At 37.8% G+C, this 20,677-nt stretch overlaps 1 protein-coding gene across 1 annotated transcript in view; it reads right to left on the bottom strand.

The window, feature by feature from the left end:
• Nucleotides 1–20,677, bottom strand: part of ARHGAP42 (Rho GTPase activating protein 42) — a 293,648-nt gene that overhangs the window by 24,202 nt on the left and 248,769 nt on the right. Inside the window, exons 13-17 of the mRNA XM_060160265.1 lie at nucleotides 6,685–6,747; nucleotides 5,678–5,752; nucleotides 4,958–5,042; nucleotides 4,290–4,348; nucleotides 1,697–1,802 (exon numbers count right to left, since the gene is read on the bottom strand). Coding sequence (XP_060016248.1) covers nucleotides 1,697–1,802; nucleotides 4,290–4,348; nucleotides 4,958–5,042; nucleotides 5,678–5,752; nucleotides 6,685–6,747 — 388 coding nt within the window. The remainder of the gene's footprint in view (nucleotides 1–1,696; nucleotides 1,803–4,289; nucleotides 4,349–4,957; nucleotides 5,043–5,677; nucleotides 5,753–6,684; nucleotides 6,748–20,677) is intronic.

Genomic DNA, 20,677 nt, shown 5'->3' with positions numbered 1-20,677 from the left:
TTGGGCAGAAGAATTTTAAGTACTCTTCAGTGGCTAGACACTCTCTCTCTGCTATTTCCTGTATCACATTCATAATTAAAGGTGAAACTTGTGTTCATCTAACATTCTGAATAATTTAGCAAAACCATTTTATGTGACACTCATGAAACTTTAAAGGTACATTTTAAAAGTCTTTGCTAAAAAATTAGCTTGAATACAGCAAGAGAATGCCCACTAAATACAGTATGGATAAGTTTCATGAAGAGGTCACAGAACTCAAAAAGCATAATTCATGACTATGTAATTCTGACCAAGGATAGTGAGTCCCTATTCATTAGCTAAAAGAGGTGCTGATATGGGCAACAGTTAAAAATGAACTTGAAATGAAGTCATTCCTAGTGGATTTCCTTCTTATTTCAAGGAGGGTAAATTCATATTATTTCAAAGTCTGCAAGTTAAGATGAGGCTGATTAATGTACATCACTGTTTCAAATGTGCATGGCTCAAATTAGGATACATTGGGTTACTACTTGTAGCAAACAAGGAAGGATTAATCATTTGATTATGAATCGTGGTACTCATTAAGACAAAAAATGTTCCTATTTGTAAATGGGGCTATAAGGGAATTTTTAAGTAAGTTTAAAACCTGAATTTGGACTTTTGTTTCCAGCAGCATGGCTAACAAACTTCTTGATTAAATGTGTGTGTGTGTGTGTGTGTGTGTGTGTGTGTGAGAATCAAGATAGATCTGTGATGGCTAAAGTTACGTGTCAAATTTTCTAGGCTGCAGTACCCTGATATTTGGTGAAACATAATTCTAGATATTTCTGTGAAAGTACTTTTAGATGACATTAACCTTAAAATCAGTAGGCTCTGAGTAAAGTAGACAACTGTCCATAACATGGGTGGGCCTCATCCAACATCAGTTCAAGGTCTTAAGAGAAAAAGACTGAGGTCCCTGAGGAAGAAGGAATTGTGCCTCAGGCTGCCTTGGATTCAAGCTGCGACATCAACTCTTCTCTGGGTCTCCAGCCTGCCTTGAAATCAGTCTCTGCAATTGTTTAGCCAATTCCTTGCAATCAATCAGTCTCTCTCTTATACATATGTGTGTGTATGTATGTATATATATATACATATATGCATATATGTGTGTATGTATATACATACACACACACAATATCCTATCGGTTCTGTTTCTCTGGAGAAACTTTACTAATACAATATCTATCTATCAAGATTTTTAAATACATAGATGAACTAACAGCGGAGTTAGAAAGATCTTCAGAGACCAACAGATACTATGAATCTGGAGAAGGAAGCTAACATTCAAGTGGCAGTTTGACCTGGTACAACCTGGTGACCCTAGTAGAATAGAGAACTGGTCTTCAAACTTTGGGCTTACAATGTATCTAAAAGAACTGGGAAGGAGGTATATACCCCTTCATATATTTTTAAGTTGACATGAAAATTTTCCATCATTAGTATAACGGTTGCAAGGGCATAATTATTTGCATGTCGTAAACATACATGGGTACACACACACGCGTATAGATGTATCTTAAAAACAAACTGCCACATTATTTTTTAAGCACATTCAATGGACTCTGATTATAATAGCAAGGTTATAGCTCCATCACACTCTTTAAAAAGACATGAACATGCTTAAGTTTAACAGCTGAACAAGTAATTAAGTGAACAACATAAGTCAGAGAATTACTTGACCAGGTGCTTTATTAAGATGTCCAGCATCTCTCTGTTTTTCTCTGGTAATTTGTGCACTAATGCATGTACAGCCTCCACCCGGTAGTTTTGGTCATCAGACTCTGTAACATAAAAAAGGTTGCAAAGGTTCAAATTTTAATTGTATTAAAATGCATATATAAACATTAGTAATTAAAGTATCATAACCACTTCCACCCATTGTGCCTTATAAGCACTGCTTCACATGGTATTATCACTATCATTTCCTAAGGCTTAGAGACGTTGAGTAATTTGTCCATGGTCTGCAATCAGTAAGTAGAGAAGTCAAACCCAGTTCTATCTAATCTAGACATGTGCTCTTAGCCCCTGAGCTGTATACTTCCATACAACCATAATTCATCTCCTCCTTGGGTTTTGCTACACAAGGATAGAATAAAACCTTTAGCAACGTGAGTGATCACAGCAGTTGTTGCAAGTGGCCTAATGTGCCAGGCACTACAATACACTCTAACGCATTGAAACCTCCAAGTGACTCCATCAAACCAGAGGAAGCAGGTATTCCTTTCCAAATTTTATAGATCCAAAGATGGCAGGGAGTTATTTTTGTGAGGTGTCAGGATTATTGCACAAACAAAGGCCTGGTAGATTTTTAAGCCCACGCTGACAACGGTAAATCTGAAAAGCAAAAAATCATCTAAAGCAAGTCTAGTCTACAAGGCAATAGCCAAGATGTTGACAAGTCTTCTAGAGAAACTTCTAATGCTTCAGAACAAGGAATCTATTTAATAGTCTCTTACTACAATAAACAGATTCTAGGTTGACTGCTCACCCTGCCAAGCCCTTTTTTCAGAAAGTGCCCAACACATAGGGTTTACATTATGGGACCTTCATCTCTTCTGGGCACAGCTATTTGTACATGAGGTAAGGAAAGAGCCTGACTTTGGTTGGGCCAAACATGAAGTTTCTCCCAAGCGTTGGAATGGAGACACAAAAACTGATCTGCCTGCTGGATACGTGAAAAGGCACATCATGTAAAACCAGGTAGAAAGCCAAGAAAAATTTGTCTGGAAGCGAAGATAAGAATGAGGCAGATATGCAGCAAAGAACAAAAATGAGAGACCCTCCAAAAAGAGTTGGGAGGATGGGCAGAGAAACATCTATTTCCTACTCTGAGGTTCCTGGTTGCAGGCCATGGAAGGCAGGACCCATTCTCTGCCAAGGAATTCTAAGGGACTCCCCTTAGTCTCTGAATAGCTCCCCCTTTTTCCTGAGCTGGATTTCTCTTGCTTGAACCCAAATAATACCTAATTTTATGATCCTTGACCCAGACAAAAGATAAATTCTTATACATAAGACACATTTTAATTATCATGGTAGTGAATAATATGATCATTATTTGTCACAGAAGTGAAGAAAAAAAATCTTGTGACCAAATGTTTGTATCAGAACAACCAGCTCATTGAGCCATTCTAGCTAAGTGGATCAAACACCGTTTTCTATAAAACTAAATTTTTGTAAGAAAGTGTTCTAGGTTAAGGGTCAAAAAAGCTGGCTTGTAGTCCTGATATTGCTATGAATTTACCAGTGTCCTTGGACAAAGTCATCTGCCCCCTCTGGGTCCTGATTTCCTAGTTAATAAAATGAGGTTGGATTATATATTTTCTAAGGTCTTGTTCTTCTTACAAAGACAGATTTCTATAAAGAGGATGTCAAGTGCAGAGCTTTCAGGAGAAAGCTAAGTAGTATAGATGTTTGTGAGATCATGTGGTCAGTCATGTATGCTGGACTGAAAACCAAGATCATTCAGCTTTACCTGACACTTTTGTCAGAAGACAATACTTCCTGTGACATAACAATATGTGGTAAACTAATGCAGCTGATTTCTTTCTTAGACTGTGGAAAATACTCTTGTTACAGTCATACCTCATACATCCTAACAATGAAATGCCAACTCCTAAGTGTTACAACTTGTTGTGATGGGCTCAGATGGCGACCTGGCACTTTGAGCCCAACGTTTTACAAGTACACACTTCTAACTTCTCAGGTTACAAGATTGTCACTGGCCCCTTCCCCCCCCCAATTTTGAATTAAGCCTATCTATTCATATCACATTATGGCAGTCACAGATCTAAAGAAACAACATAAATATCTGATCATCATCAAGAAATATAAAAAGAGAGAAAAGGTGCTTGCTGCCTGCCAAAAATACCTGACTCTTTCTCCAGATTTAGGAGCACAGCATGTGAGTATGTGTATAGTGAAAGCACTGGCATAACTGACTGTACAGATTTGTGGTCTTGTTTATTTAACCATGAAATTGCTCTTGTAAGAAACTGACATTCACCAATCAAGTAAAATGTAATTCGAATAATTTCTCACAGCTCTTTCTAATGACATCATACTCGCCACCCCAATAAGGTCTTATTAAGTAACAAAGTATTTTAGTTCACTCTGTGATTTCTTATAACCATATTGTAAACTATTAAATATGAGAATGACAGTTTCTTAAGCAATAGACAGGAAAATGTTAACTAGCAGGTTTAAACTTACACCTCTAATACAGCATAAAACCACATCATTTTTAATGCATCCAGTGGAAATGTACTTACTAACAGCAACAATAAAATCTTTGTGTAATTTGTAAGTCATCAGTGGTTCTGCCAGGCACCTACAATAGAGAATGAAGCAAACTTTAGAATGGCAGTATCTTCTGATTTCCCCTGACCTTTCAGTGCTTCTTTAAGAATTGGGTAATTAGGCGTTTGATAAAGTCCTAGCAGGGAGTCTACAGGTAGTTCTAAAATGCAGACCTCAAAGATACCAATGCCCCTGAGCACTTCTTGCCACCACTGTATTAAAATGGGAGGCTGGGAGACAATTTTTTTTTTTTTTTTAACTTTGTGAGAACTATTGGACCATAGGAGAAAAATCCCTCTCAGATATGGGGGCAATAGTTAAATTTTTTTTTTTTTCAAATTCAACTTGTGGTGTCTTAAAAAAATACATGAAAACCCGAATTCAAATCTAACATGAAACAGAAATTATTATTTAGTATTCATTAATTATTGCAGCCTTTTAAGTGTATTGTTTGAACAAGCACATATAAGTTCCAGAACACTAAACATAACCATTACCACCCTGTGCTATTCCACCTTAAGTGAAGGAACTGTGTTAAGGAGTGAAGCTAAGAAACAGGGGCTCCCTGGGATCCGTGGTGACTGCCCAAGAGGGTGACTGAGAAACCACAGCACAGTGGCAAGAGTTAAGCCCCCCTCACCTGAGGTAGTTTTTCAGCCCACTTGTTATTGTCTTATTATCCCACAGTTCAATATCAATGTCCATATCAGGAGGGGATTTGGGAGCTGAAAAGAATTAAAATAAGATGTTTAAACTGTGCAATTCAAAACATCACTCACACCATTAAGAAAATGGATACTAACATAAGTAGGTCACAGAGAGAGGCATGTATTTCTTAGAATGCCAATGGAGTTAACCTTAGGATTGTTGTTTGCATGAGTTGGTGCAAAGCTCACTCTGACACTGAACCTCAAAGATTTCTAATGGAATATAGTTTTTCAAATCAGATGTTTGCTAATTGCTAACATCACAGCACACTTACTATGTATTAGGCTTACAAATAAGGAGGTGAAGGCACAGAGAAGTTAAGCAAATTACCCAAGGTCACAAAGCTTTTAACTGGCCCAGTTAAGATTCCAAGTCAGGCAATCTGAATCCCAGCATCCATAAATCCTATTGTTCCTCTAGCTAATCAAAGGATACTTGAGGAAAAGTCCAATATTATAAAAAGGGCCCCTTCTCAAATTCTGATTGTTCATCTATTACAATGGACTTTAAAAGCTGAATACAAATATTAATTTTAAATGACTTGAAAATACTCAAAGATAAGCAATAATCTAGATCTCAAAGAAACCTATGGTTTGAATTTTCTTTAAGAATGCAAAAATTAAGTAAGTAACTGGCTTCATCCAAAACTTACAAAATGTGGTATTCATGAGTTTCTGAACTTTGGAGTTCACTCCTCCTATTCGGTAAAGACCTAAAATTGTGATGCCTAATGAGAAGGAAAAATCACAAGAAAATGGCTTAAGACACAACTTCTGAAGTACAAAATGTTAAAAACTCAGATATATGCCTACACAAAATCTGAAAGCTATGTATCCAATTTTACAGTCTAACTTTAGCAAACCTACCCTAGAAACATCCATCAGACATATATTTCTTAGAGCAGACATTGAACAGTGATTTGAAAGTCTAAAGAGCTTCAAAATAGCGAAGTACACCTGCTTATTCACCACTACTTGAATATAAAAAAGCATCCAAGATGGAAAGGGATGATCAGTATTTCTCATACTCTGTTTCCTCAGTCACAGAGTCCTGCATGTTGAACAGTTTGATGGAATTGATAGCTTCCCTTTAAAGGTGAGGAAACAGATTCAGAGATTTTAGGGAACCTACTTAACTTCGCAAAACTTCTAAGTGGCAGCACCAAAATTTGAATCTAAGTTTAAAGAACTCCAAAGCCCAATAGGAGGTTTTGCTTTAGACAAGTTTTCCAGGAAGTAAAAGGCAACTGGAGAGGACTTCAGGACCGAGGTCATAACTAGAATGAGGAAAGGTGCTGAAATTGTGACAATGACTAAAATCACTCTGAGATATAATGTAGGGGAAGAGGAGAGCTGAATTCAAGATCCTTAGGAATCTTACCTTCCTAAAGCTTGAAAAAAAAAAAAAAAACAGAGTCCATCAATAAGAAGTAAAATGAGGCTATATTATGAAAATTCATTAAAAATCAAGTACGTCTGTAGTATGATTTTGGTAAACTGAGTTCAAAGTATAGTTACTTATGTGTTTGTATAACTTATAATTCATATATTACTTAAAATAAATCTCCTGTTAATAACTAAGTATATCCTCATTCTGAGCAGTTTCTATGTAAGAAGGGACCACACAACAGTAACAGTGTACCCATCAGGCAACACCGACCTCTCGTTTCCACAGCTTGAATGCATTTTCTCACAAAGTTGAACCCTGCTTCATTTAAGTACACTGAAAGTAAAAGAAAATCATATTAAGTATTTATGTTGAACTTGCATTCCTGCTTCAGTTGGCTCTGTAGTTTCATGGCTTGATGGCACAGGGGTTGTTACTGAATTTGTCAAATATTTTGGTTAGCATATTAATTTTTATTTGGGGGTAGAACTGAAGGAGGGAGGTTCACATTCACCAACGTTTTTATATCAACTTGCTTCATTAGAAACATAAATCTAATAATAATTATATTATTAGATATAATTAATAATTATATTACATAGCTATTCACATATTTTTTTCCCATGAGATTCTCAAAACAACATTATGAGGTAGAGAGAAAGCTTTGCAATCTTAAGATGGTTCACCAAGTTGCTGAAAACTGCTTTTCTTTGTTCTAAGATCTAGAGCCACATTTTAACTCAGGTCTCCTGAATTCAAGTTCAATGTTCTATTCTATTGCATTTTGAATCATATTCAAAATAATTCAAAATATGCTTAGTGAGTCCGCTAAAAATCCCCCAAAGATCCTCTATTATGAAACAGCAATTTATTTTCATTGCTTTTTGACAGATTTTCTTTAGATTTTTCAAATTTTCTTAAGGTTTGGGGGCCAGATCAAGTTAGGTTACTTGTTTAAAAAGAATGAATTTAAAAATACCAAATAACACTCAGAGGAAAAATTTAAAAATTTTTTGATACTATAATAAAATTTTTCATCAGATGTGGTATACATATTGTATTTCTTAATATTCCCAAATCATAATATACGAAGACAATTCAAACCAATAAAAAATTAAAACTGGTTTCCATTTAAAGATGGTGGATTAAATACATCCATGTAACTACACAGATTCACAGACAGAAAAATATATATCAAAAAATTATGCTAAAAAAATAGGTGCCAGGAAAGACAAAAAACTTTGAAGAAATCCTAGACCACGAAAATCACTGAAACTGAATTGACTGAAAAGTTTGAGAAATCTGAGATTAGAAATGAGAAATCAAAAAACTAGAAGTACTACAATGCGATATCATCCCATACCTGTCAGAATGGCCATCATCAAAAAAACAAAAGAACAAAAACACAAGTAACAACTGTTGCCAAGGATGTAAAGAAAACAGAATCCTTGTATACTGTTGGTAGGAATGTAAACTAGTGCAGCCACTGTGGAGAACAGTATGGAGGTTTCTCAAAAAACTAAAAATAGAACTAGCATATGACTCAGCAATTCCACTCCTGGGTATATATCCAAAAAAACCCAAAATATTAATTCAAAAAGATACATGTACCCCAATGTTCACTGCAGCATTATTTACAATCGCCAAGATATGGAAACAACCTAAGTGTCCATCAGCAGATGAATGGATAAAGAAGATGTGGTATATATACACACAATGGAATACTACTCAGACATAAAAAAGAATAGCAGCAATTGGGTATTATGCTAAATGAAACAAGTAAGACAGAGAAAGACAAATACTGTATGATATCACTTATATGTGGAATCTAAAACATACAACAAACTAGTGAATATAACAAGAAAGAAGCAGACTCACAGATATAGAGAACAAACTAGTGGTTACCAGTGGTTATCTGTGGAATCTAAAAAATACAACAAACTAGTAAATATAACAAAAACAGCAGATACAGATATAGAGAACAAACTAGTTGCTACTAGTGGGGGAGGAGCGGGAGGTACAAACTATTGGATGTAAGATAGGCTCAAGGGTGTATTGTACAAAATGGGGAATATAGCCAACATTTTGTAATAATTTTGTAAATGGAAAGTAACCTTTAAAAATTGTATAAAAATTTTTTTAAAATTAAAAAAATCTAGAGGTACTGACTTGGTAGAATATTTATTATACGTTGTTAGGCAAAAAAAAAGTAATCTATAGGACAATACAACCCAATTTCTTAAAACATAAAATTTGAGGGTATGAATGTTTCTATTTTCCTAGGAAAAAGCTCTAGAAAGATCATGCAAATTGCAAGTAAGAAAGAAAAGGACAGAAGGTAGAAATTGTCATTTTTATTCATTGGATTTTGTAACTATTTAATATATCTTTTAAATTAGTTTTTAAAAATAAAAAATAGATTTAAACATGTAAAAATGCCAAAACTAAAATATATATTGCTACCAATACAAACTGGCTTATTTATTTGTGTGTCCCCAGTGCCCTAGATGTCAAGGGAACAGAACTCAGTGAATGCTTTGGGTGAACTCAACATATAAGAATGAATGGCCATTAATCAAGCATCTTTCTAGAGCTGACTACCTACATGAGAGGGGAGCTTCTTTGGGCATCAAGAAGGGGTTGCTTACTTCCAATAACCCAAAATGCCAAGCACAGCATTATAGTATGAATATATTCAGATAATTTAAAATATTTATTGAACATAGGATAAAAACAGGTAGAATGGAGAAGGAATCAATTATTAATTTTCATTTTTAATAACAGAAACTGAGCCAAAAAATGTAACCCTGGTAAAAATGATACACTAGCATTTTGTATCAATTAAAACTGCAAGTTCCTGACATTTACAACATTTGGTTCTTGAGGTCACATTTTTCAACTTTTCAGTAAAAAGTATTAAAAGAAAGAGAAATCCATTTTTTTAAAATTTCAGTAAAACCTGCCCTTGGCTAAATGAACGAAAATAATTGTGATATATAAAAACAGATTTTCTTTAAATATCCATTTTGAGAAAAATAAGTAATAACCAGGCTATATCTTGAAGGTATACTGGGATATTTGGGGGCAATACCCCATTCTATCTTAGTAAACCAGTATCACAGACTAATTATGAAGAAGAAAATTTTACAAACATTCAGTCTGACTGCCAGGTCATTCCATGGGTGCCACTGTCCTGATGTGTCCCATGGACCTTGTGTTTTAGCTCTCTTCACGTGAGTAAATAAAACATTATCGATAAATTCAGGAATGTGAAAAAATACACTGTGTTGGCAAAAATAACCATGCATTTTTGTTTTGTTTCCTTTGAACATCCTTTTCTATTGCCTGAAAGAGTATAGAGAGGTTCCATGGTGCAGAGGTAGCACCCAGCTTTGCTTAGAGCCAGGCAAACCTGGGATGGATCTCAGCTCTACTATTTACTGCTGTGTGGATGGAAGTGTGCCTATTAACTTTTATGAACTCTAGTTCTTTCATCTATAAAATGAGGGAAATAACAATACCTATGTTAAAGGGTTGTAGTAAGATGAAGACAAAATCCACATGAAGCACTGAAGAGTGGAAAACAATGGAACAAACCTAATCAGATGCTAGTTTCCTTCCCCATGTGCTCCTATCCACACATCACTGAGAAAAAGAAGAAACGGTAAAACAAAAAAAAAGGGTCAGCCACTAGTACTAACCAGATGAAAGAGACAGTAGTTACTCTCCCATTTAGCAGCTGTATTACTGGACACAGTTTTAATCTCTCTCATCCTCAGATTCCTCTTCTATACAGTAAGGATAATAGTAGTATTGTCTTCACAGGGCTATTCACAGATGAAATATGTTAACATTTGCAAAGCTCCTAGAACAGTACTTGGAATATAGTAAGTGCTGCAGAAGTGTTGGCTGTTATCATCATCATCATTATTGGCTAGAGGAGAATATAAAATCTACATATGTCAATCACATGTATTCTTGGGGCCTGGCTGAAGTCACAGGGCTTGAGGTACTATCTGCCAGAAGTGTTATTTTTCAGAGGCATACTATATTACTTATTTTAAAAATATTTGGGGCCAGGGCAATGATCTATTTTTTTAATATAAATTTATTTATTTATTTATTTATTTTTGGCTGTATTGGGTCTTCGTTGCTGCGCGTAGGCTTTCTCTCGTTGGGGTGAGCAGGGTGTACTCTTCGTTGTGGTGTGCGGACTTCTCATTGTGGTGTCTTCTCTTGTTGCAGAGCACAGGCTCTAGGCACGCAGGCTTCAGTTGTTGTGGCATGCGGGCCTCAGCAGTTGTGGCTTGCGGGCTCCTGAGTGCAGGCTCAGTAGTTGTGGCACACGGGCTTAGTTGCTCTGTGGCATGTGGGATCTTCCCAGACCAGGGATCGAACCCGTGTCCCCTGCATTGGCAGGGGGATTCTTAACCCCTGCACCACCAGGGAAGCCCACAGTGATCTATTTCTTTAAAAAAATGGAGATCAGGCATAAACCACTCAGGCCCTGTGAATCTAGCTGACCACTGAAGAGACAACAAGTTGGATATTCACATATATGTCCCTATGCTCTCATTAAACTTCAATAATCACAATGAACAAACACATCCTCTCATTGGAACGGAACTGTAGTAGCCTGGGATTACTGTTCACTCATATTTGCTGCTCCTTCCTGCAGGAAGATTATGTTTCTCAGCTCCCTCTAAGACAGACTTGGTCATATGATATGCACTAGCCAACGAAATATGAATGGAAGTCACAAACGTCATTATCCATCAGCTAGGAAGAGCTGGTACATATTGTGGAAGCCTGCCATTTTTTTCCCCCCTCTGGTACAAGATCATCAATGTTACAGAGAGAAGGTACTACATGAGCTTGGGTTTTAGAGTAAAAATTATGTATAAGAGAATCACAGCTGACCTGAATGGACATATCGCATATTCAAGAGATGAACCTTTATTGTGGTTAAGTCTCTGAGACCACAGCATAACCTGGCCAGTTCTGATTTAATCATGTACAACTTAAACAGATTGTTATGGCAAAAAGGACTAAATGGAATAAAGCCAATCCTACACACTTCGCTTTTCCTCGCTTAACTGGTATTCATCCGAGTTTCTGGCTACTGATTTGTCCATTCATATAAAAAGGCAGCACCCCTTCATGGCTGCCTAACAAACTACTGATCAACAGTGCCTTCATCCAAGCACTCAGCAGTTTCTGCTGAGGTCTGAGGGGAAGAAGGCGATATAGCTTAAACAGGCTTTAGCACCCTCTGTCTCCCAGTGAGTGATGGAGGAGGAAGTCATAAGGAGGGGTGCTTCTGAGGGAAGTCAGAGACAAACACATTTGGTAAAGGAAACCTTTCCACTTTCCAAAGCCATGAAGGGGTTACTACACTTAGTATGCTAGTGCTAATGAGAATTCAGCAAAAATAGGTCTCTATAGCTTAAAAAAGAAAACCTGGGAACTCCTTAATGTTCAAATGAGAAGTCAGTGGAAGGGGTTCTTACTAAATAAAATCACACCATTAAAAGCTGATAATTTATCCTGATTCTTTCTTTAGTGGAGGGCAAGTACTCCTGCTGCAGCGGTAGAGAGGGGAGCATATGCATCTGTCTGAAGTACGAACTACTGAATCAGGGCTCAGTGCCTGGCCCAGAGCAGGCAGACAACATGTGCTTACTGATCCATAGCTGGCTAGTTATTGGTTTGTAGCTGGCTTGCTCAAGTACCCTCTCTGGCTTCTACAAGGGATAGAGCTTATCAGCTAACAGGAGTTGCTTTTGTCAACTCCTCTCCAGGGCTCTTACCTCAGCCCAGTATCTCTCTGTAGAGAGGACCGGAGGGGTATGCAAAATACAACTACCACAAATTCCCAGGAATTGACATCTTACAATATTAATGATACCTGGCCTTTGGGGGTGAAGAAGAAGATTGGCTAACTAAAGAACTTAATTTATTCAATCAAAAGTTAAATAGAAACATTTCTATTTCCCTCCAGCAACTATTCAGGGCTGAAGTTTTTATTGAAACTCAAGTAAAGTTTCCATAAGGCAGTTTAGCAGCACAAAAGCTATTAATCTCAACAGAATTCAAAAAGCCATGAGGAGGAAAAAAAAGAAAGAATTGTTTTCCATGCAGCTAACAAAGCAAAAGTCCTTGTACCTTCAATTTCCTAGTAATTAAAAACCCAGCATGTCCTTACAGATGTAATCTACTTGGCCTTACAGTACATTCTCAGGGTTGACAAAACAAAGCAGCACTTGTCTTTAATTTCCAATTCACATTTCTAGTCTGCCATTTCAGATTAAAAGGCCCATATCACAGATCATACTATATGTGGCTTGAAAGAAACAGGAAAAGAAGATGAATGCATTTAATGGCGTTTGTGGTTCCCACAGGACATTTTCTCTTTTCCCTAAAGGTAGCAGTTAACTCTCCACAGCCCCCGGCCCAAACTATTTTCTCTTTCTGCTCTGCCCATGAAGAAGACTTGAGCTCTGACCCTCTTCCTGGGTCTCAGCGATGGAAACAGAACTGTATTTGCTCAGTGGCCTTGGGGAGAAGAGCTGAGCTATCTAAATAGCAGTAGGAAGTGCCAAAACATTTGTGACAGATGGCGCTTGCGAAGGATAAGATTGAGTTCACTTTTTCTGTTTGTTGCTGGGGAGAATACATTCCCTGGGTACACATGGGAAAAGCCACTGAAACACAGAGTGGTAGAAATTTGGAGTTGTTGGGAAATTATAAAATTATCTTCTAGTCCAATCCCTTTGATTTTGTACATGAGAACTGAATGTTAGGAGACTTTACCATTACACAGATGAGTAGTGACTTTTAATAGCAGAAACATCATTTGAAAGAACTTCCTTTTTCTTATTCACAATGATTGGAATAAAGTAGTTCCAAAATGGAGTATCGTTGAACAGAATTGCATGAGAGAATGAGAACTAGAAACCTTTCCTTTCGCAATTCCCAATTTCTCCAAGACATAGGGTAGAGGGACCAGCTGAAAAGCCACCAAATCAAATGTATGTATGAGTGGGGACAAGGCTCAGGGCACCAAGAGACGATGCCAGAGAAAGCAAGCCTAGGAAAAAAAGGCAACTGCCTCTGTCCCTGTTAACAACTAGTCCCATGATGAAAGTCTCACGACAGAAAAGGTGTCTCAAGACAGATAATTTGCTTCTTTGAAAAATGAGCTCAAATGGCGGAATTATATTTTCAATGGCACGGCTTGAGGAACAGTTTAGTTCTAATCTTTTTTTTTTTTTTAGTTCTAATCTCAATTGAGTGATAATCTGCGTAGTAAGTACTCTCAAAATAAATCCATTCCCAAAGTCTTATAATTTCAAGAAAAGGATACTGTGGTATATTTTACAACCAGAAAAGTATCTGTGGATTTAATATCCTGTAACTGACCAACGCTCTAGCTTTTTAACTTGATGCTTTTTTCATAAAGACGAGTCAAATCTTCCTTCTCTACTAAATTATTCTAGTCTCATTTACAGCATCTAGATTCTGAAAATGGTAAGTTAACAGTAACCACAAAGTAGGGAGACTTTTTCAGGTTAGGCTTGTAAAGAGTCCCATTACAGTCACAGCATAGCTTCACTCTCCATTGAACAGCATATGTTCTCTGTATATTCACAATATGGCCCTATTTTAGGACACTAGATAGTTCTTCATCTGTCTGTTGCTTTTAGGGTTTTCAGTGAAAGCACAGACTACTCCCAATTGCTGACATTCAAAACAGTTTTTTTTAATCTGAGTTTTAGATTTTACCATCCTAAGCTTGACTGTTATCTTCCACAGTTCAAAAACACACATGCCTAGCAAAACTGAGTTTCCAAAGGATAACAGGAATAATTTAAGATAAGTGGAATCCATCTGAATTACCAAGGCTATAAAGAAGCACTTCTCAAGATGGCAAATGGATCAAGGCTGGTACTGGTTTCAAATACCAACTGTGAGAGAAGTTACAGACTAAAATTGACATAACGCCACCTTGGGGGAGAGTCAAGTGTCAAAAAGGGACATAGATCTCAGAAAACAAAATGATGTGTAGAAAAATGATGGAAGGGGCAAACATAAAGAAGACACAAGATGCTGAACTCATAACATGATGAACTCGCATGATTTATTCAAGATCAGAGAAAGAGGTTTGAGAACTTCACAATCACTGGCATATAATTTTGAACTGAAATAAATAAAATTCTGGACCTATTACTAGGAAGAAAACATGATGTTACTCTTAATAGGATCAAGTGCTTGAATCTGGAATACTGTTTAGCATAAAGATATGTCCTAGGAGTCATTAAATCACTGGAAAAATAGTGGCTGATAAGACATGATAAAAGAGAAAGGGGTAAAATTACAGCCTGAGGAAGAGATTCAAAAGTCCATTAATAAATTTTAGGCCTTGATATAGTAGACTGTTCAAAATTATATGCAAAAAGATTAAATTCTGGGCTCCCCTGGTGGTGCAGTGGTTGAGAGTCCGCCTGCCGATGCAGGGGACGTGGGTTCGTGCCCCGGTCCGGGAAGATCCCACATGCCGCGGAGCGGCTGGGCCCGTGAGCCATGGCCGCTGAGCCTGCGCGTCCCTAGCCTGTGCTCCACAACGGGAGAGGCCACAACAGTGAGAGGCCCGCATACCGCAAAAAAAAAAAAAAAAAAAAAAAAAAAGATTAAATTCTGAGGACTTGGAAAGGCACTTCATTGCATGTTGGATTGAAATGTTTAGAAGGCCTCCCTCACGCAAATTGGCAATACCAAAAAGTCCACCCCACAGCAAGGGGGAGCTTAGTTGTAGAAGGTGCAATCAATCCTGTGCCTCTACTACTCAGAGTTTCTTTTATTGGCGGCATATGCCATAGTCTTGACTTTTAAAACAGAGTACTGATTCTGTTCAGGTAAGCAAATATGAATCTCCAAGAATGTTTAAAAACAACTCAAAACAAGTGTAATTTTGGATAACTTGGCTTTATACCAATGTAGCAAGACCTTCTGAAATGACTACACAATTTCACATGTAACTTTTTAGAACGTTTAGAATACTTAAAAAGGTATTATTTTCTGCATTTATAAGCAAATTTACGAGACTACAAAAGATGCCTGGTGTTTAGGAAGATTATATTCTGCCAGAATCACAAATTTGTCTCATTAGGGTGTTGAGTTTGAGAGAATGAAATTTACTAGTTTTGTATTTATAATTTGACATGTCTGTAGAGGTTTGATTGATTAAATGTATAAGTGGGAGAATTTTATCAAATTTGTGGAAAAATAAAGAAGTGAAAATGACTTACTTTTAAAATTAGTACATTTATAAATAAGAGCTGTATGTTGATTAAAAATAGGATTAAAGAAAAATTATGGCTTAAGACAAAATAATAAAAATAAAACTCAAAAATAGGTTTAAGATTTATAACTTCAAGTACTACCTATTAATAGAGCAAAGGTAATTTAAAGATTCTTTTCATGATCAAAATCTCCCCCTGGGCAATAAAAGCCTAGTGGCACTGAATAAGAATAAGAGCAAGTATGTGCTGAGCACACATCTCAGGAAAGGCCTGCATGGAGAACTATGGAGAAGAGATGGAATCTGTCACCTCCTGTTCAGGGAACTGGGTGGAAAACTGATACATCATATCAAGAGCCAGAATGTGATAAATCATACAAACACATGGACTCTCAGACACCTATTTCTCTGAAACACTTATCAATTTATAATTACACATGGTGGCATAGTGATGTTTCAGGTGCCTAAGACTACAGGAAAGCTGATTTCCAGAAGAGTGAGTCTTTACTACAAGAAGCCCAAACTCCCTCCATCACAGCATAAGTACATTTGATAACTTTCTCACTCAAATTACCTAGTTATGATAAAAACTAGTTCCAAGGTGCATTAAGTATCAAATATATTCTGATTGACTTGACCACGTCCCCATTCAAAAGCTCTATTCAATATCTTATATATATAATCATCTGTTTTTCAGGAAGGATTTGTCTTTGAGTAGGTTCATTTGAATTTGAAAGGACTATCTTTATACTGGATATGAACAATGAAACCAATGTTAGAAAACACATTTCAAACTCTACTCAAATGCAAATTACACAACAGATTACTTTTTAGGTAATTGTTTAGAATGAACATTCAGTACTTACAAACCTCTTGTCGGTTGGTTAATGTTTCCCTGATTAGATAAAAGTGGGCAATGAAAGATTTTATACTAATCACTCTGACTGGCAAAAAAGAAATGAACACAAGAATAAAAACTGGAAATATTATTTTAACTCTTTAACATTAAAGGTATTTTAAATTATGCATTTTCTCTTGATAATTTCTGAAATTAATCACTAGGAAGCATTTCATCCAGATAAAATGATAGGCTTTTTAATACACTCAATATTTATTACTTTCAAATGAGTGCTTTCCCAGTTTTTATTGTTACTCCATTCTAACTTGTATTTTAATAACAATCCAAAAGTCAGGCTTATTAAGGCTGTTTTAAAAATAAATTTAGACATCATGAAAGTCAATTGAGTTAAATAAAATTTGAAAGTGCTTTAAAGGATATACACATAACCTGAGAAACATATAAAATTTGATTTTAAATGTCAAATAATTTGTATATGTAAATTACATATGAAGATACCCTAAACTAACCAAGGATTAAAGGTGGCAGATGACTAAAAAGGATTCAGAATATGATGGAAAATACATAAAATGTGTTCATTCAGAATGGTTTGACACAAATTCAGTAATAATACAGCCACAACATGTTTTCCTACATATCCCATGTGTTATGACAATGTCCTTACACTTCACAATCTTGGGCACAATCCCCTAAAATTAGCAGTGTTCATATCTTCAGTTTTGTAAATTGGAGCAGAGAAAATAAGATAAAGAAACCCTCTATTGCCATTAAAAAGAAAATCAAACAAAATATCAATTGCCTCAAATCTCTTTCTGGGATAAAGCAGGGTACATACTTATAAGTAATAAATGCCAAATAAATAAAATAATTTTGGTTACTATAAAGCCCAGTAGTTAGTGGTTTTAACATGAGAAACTCTGAATGAAAATTTCAAATTTGCTGAGTACCATCAGAACAAAGGTGCACTACTATGATTTTTCCAGAGTTAACTTTTAATATCACATAATACCTCTGTGATAAAAATAACTACATGATGGGGGTTGGTTTAAGATGCCAGCATAGGAAGATCCTGGATTCACCTCCTCCCATGGACACACCAAATCTACAACTACATATGGATCTGACAAAGACCTGAAAACTAGCTAAACAGCACCTCCACAACAAAGGATAAAAGGACCACATCAAGATAGGTAGGAGAGTCAGAAGCGCAGTCTCACCAAAAACCTCACCTCTGGCACAGCAACCCACAAGCACAAGGGATCTCACAAATATGGAACTTCTCCCTGAGGAGCTAGGGGTTCGTGCCCCACATCAGGTACCCCAACGCTTACAACCTGCACTGGAGAGATGAGTGCCCAAAACTTTTGGCTTTGAAAACCAACAAAAGGATGTGGGGACAGAAAAGTTTGCTCTTAAAGGGCTCACGTGCAGACTCATTCACCTCAGGACCCAGTGCAAAACCAAGTTTGAAAAGCTCCTAGACCATACATGAAGGAGATTTATTAGCTAAGATTAAAGGGTCTACAGAGGTCTTTGGGACTTTCTCCTGGGACAGAGGTGCTGGTGAGCATCATTTTTGTGCTCTCACTCCACACTGCTAGAGTGGACTTGACTTGCCTCCATGCTCTCCTCTGGTCCCCCTGAAGCCAGGGGGTCTTACCCCACCCTCACGTGTCCCTGTAGTTCTGCTGCAGCCCGTTATCTCACACTGCCCCCATGTGTTCCTGTGGCCTTGAGGGAGGAGATAGATGGGCCCCAGGCTGAGCAGCTGGAGTTTGTCCTCTATGGACAGATACTCCAAGATGAAGACAATAACGGGAGGGAGGAGAAGCTGAGCCCTGCCCCAATAAGAAATAAAGAGGGCTTCCCTGGTGGCGCAGTGGTTGAGAGTCCGCCTGCCGATGCAGGTGACATGGGTTCGTGCCCCAGTCCGGGAAGATCCCACATGCCGCAGAGCGGCTGGGCCCGTGAGCCATGGCCGCTCAGCCTGCGTGTCCGGAGCCTGTGCTCCGCAACGGGAGAGGCCACAACAGTGAGAGGCCCGCGTACTGCAAAAAAGAAAGAAATAAAGAGACCACATATTCTTCATTCTTGAAGTCAAGGAGACCTTCCTGACTATACACGCACAGAAAGGCTCCCTGGAGTTCAAAAGGGAGGGGGTGTCACTCCATAGTAAGTGATGTCAACCTACCCATAGGCCTCTTTGCTAGAATCCATCTTGGCTAAGAGATGTGTGCGCACACATGGGAGGACCTTGAGATAAACCAAATACAGACTCAGAGCCAGGCAAAACAAGATGATTGGCCAGAAGAAATGCCCCATATAAGTGATTCAAACTACCAAGAGGGTGCGACTCTCTCTGAGTCTGCCTGAGTCTATTCACATGTACCTTCCTGCCTCCTAATAAACACTTTACTTGTTTCACTACTTTCTGTTTCTTTGTGGGAATTCAAGGCCAGGGGCTTTGTCACTGGCCACTGTCCCTCATGGTCTAGTGGCTAGGATTCAGCACTCTCACTGCCATGGCCTGACTTCAATCTCTGGTTGGGCAACCGGAATTCTGCTTCAAGCCGCTGCAGGCTGAGGCCACCCAAGATCAGCCTCACTGTGACCATCATGTGCTTCTGCAGCACCACTGCAGCCAGCAGTCCCACCCCAGGCTCTCCTGTGGCCCACTGAAGCCAGAAGGCACATGCATTCCGCGTACGAGACAGCCCTTGAGCACCTGGCTATGGTGTCCAGGGAGGCTTGCATTTCTGGGCCTTATGGCTCTGAAATAATTGAGACAGTTCATCGTATGGAACCAACCCTAAGACACTGACAGCACACTGAAACACACCCCCAGACTTCCTGTGAAAAAGCCCTATTTACTCGTACCAGAGCTTAAGCCTGAGTGGAAGGCTTCAAGTTTACCACACATCTAGAAGCTATGGAGGAGCTCTGGGGAAATATAGATTGGGGGATGCCACCTTTGCACTATCCCTTGGCCTCATGACAGATCACCTGTACCTCCCAGAGAGGAGCCCTGTCTTTTGCAACAGTCACCAAGGGGACACCTCCAAATCACCTGGTCTTGAGGCCAGTAGGGAGTTACAACCATGGTCACACAATACTATATATGTGTGTTCTTTAAAAGCTTCTACCTGAGGGTCTTCATTCCAAATAGCCAGAAACTAGGGGTGGAATTAGATCCCTCCCTTTGGAGCACTGATAGGTCTTGGCACAACCTCTGGGACTTATCAAGAAAAAAATTAAACTGCTTAGATAATTACAAATGTTTCAGAGACAACAAACAGTTAGGGCAGGGTTGAAAAATCAGGTTCATCTCCTACACAGGGTCACTCCTACAAGACTGGGAGAGGTAACTGTATTGCCTAATATGTAGAAACAAACACAGAGAGATAAGCAAAATGAGAAAACAGAGGAATATGTCCCAAACAAAAGAAAAGATAAAAATCCAGGAAAAAAAACCTTGCTGAAACGGAGGTAATTTACCTGCTAAAGAGTTTAAAGTAATGGACATAGAGATGCTCACTGACCTCTTGGAAGAAAAGATGAACACAATGAGAACGTCCACAAAGAGACAGAAAATAAAAGTAAGTACCAAAAATAAATCATGGAGCTGCAGAATACTGTAACTGGAAAGAAAAATACACTAGAGGGTTTCAATAGCAGACTAGATGAAGCAGAAAGGATCAGCAACCTGGAAGACAGGACAGTGGAATTCATCCTAACAGATCAGAAGGAAAAAAAAAAAAGATTACTTAAGAGACCTATGGTGCAACATCAAGAGGAATAACATTCTCATTGTAGGGGCCCCAGAAGGAGAATAGATAGAAAAAGGGGAAGAAAATTTATTAGACAAAATAATGGCTAAAAAAATCCCTAACTGGGGGAAAGAAACAGACACTGAAGTCTAGGAAGCACAGAGAATTCCAAATAAGACGAACCCAAAGAGATCCAAAACAAGCACATTATAATTAAAATGTCAAAAGTTAAAGACAAGGAGAGAATCATAAAAGAAGCAAGAGAAAAACAACTTGTTGCATATAAAGGAAGCTCCATAAGATTAACATCTGATCATTCAGCAAAAAATTTAAAGTCCA

Source organism: Lagenorhynchus albirostris, chromosome 9 (assembly GCF_949774975.1).
Source record: "Lagenorhynchus albirostris chromosome 9, mLagAlb1.1, whole genome shotgun sequence".
Taxonomy (NCBI): domain Eukaryota; kingdom Metazoa; phylum Chordata; class Mammalia; order Artiodactyla; family Delphinidae; genus Lagenorhynchus; species Lagenorhynchus albirostris.
Note: the sequence above shows the minus strand (reverse complement) of the source record. Positions and strands in the feature narration are given on the sequence as shown.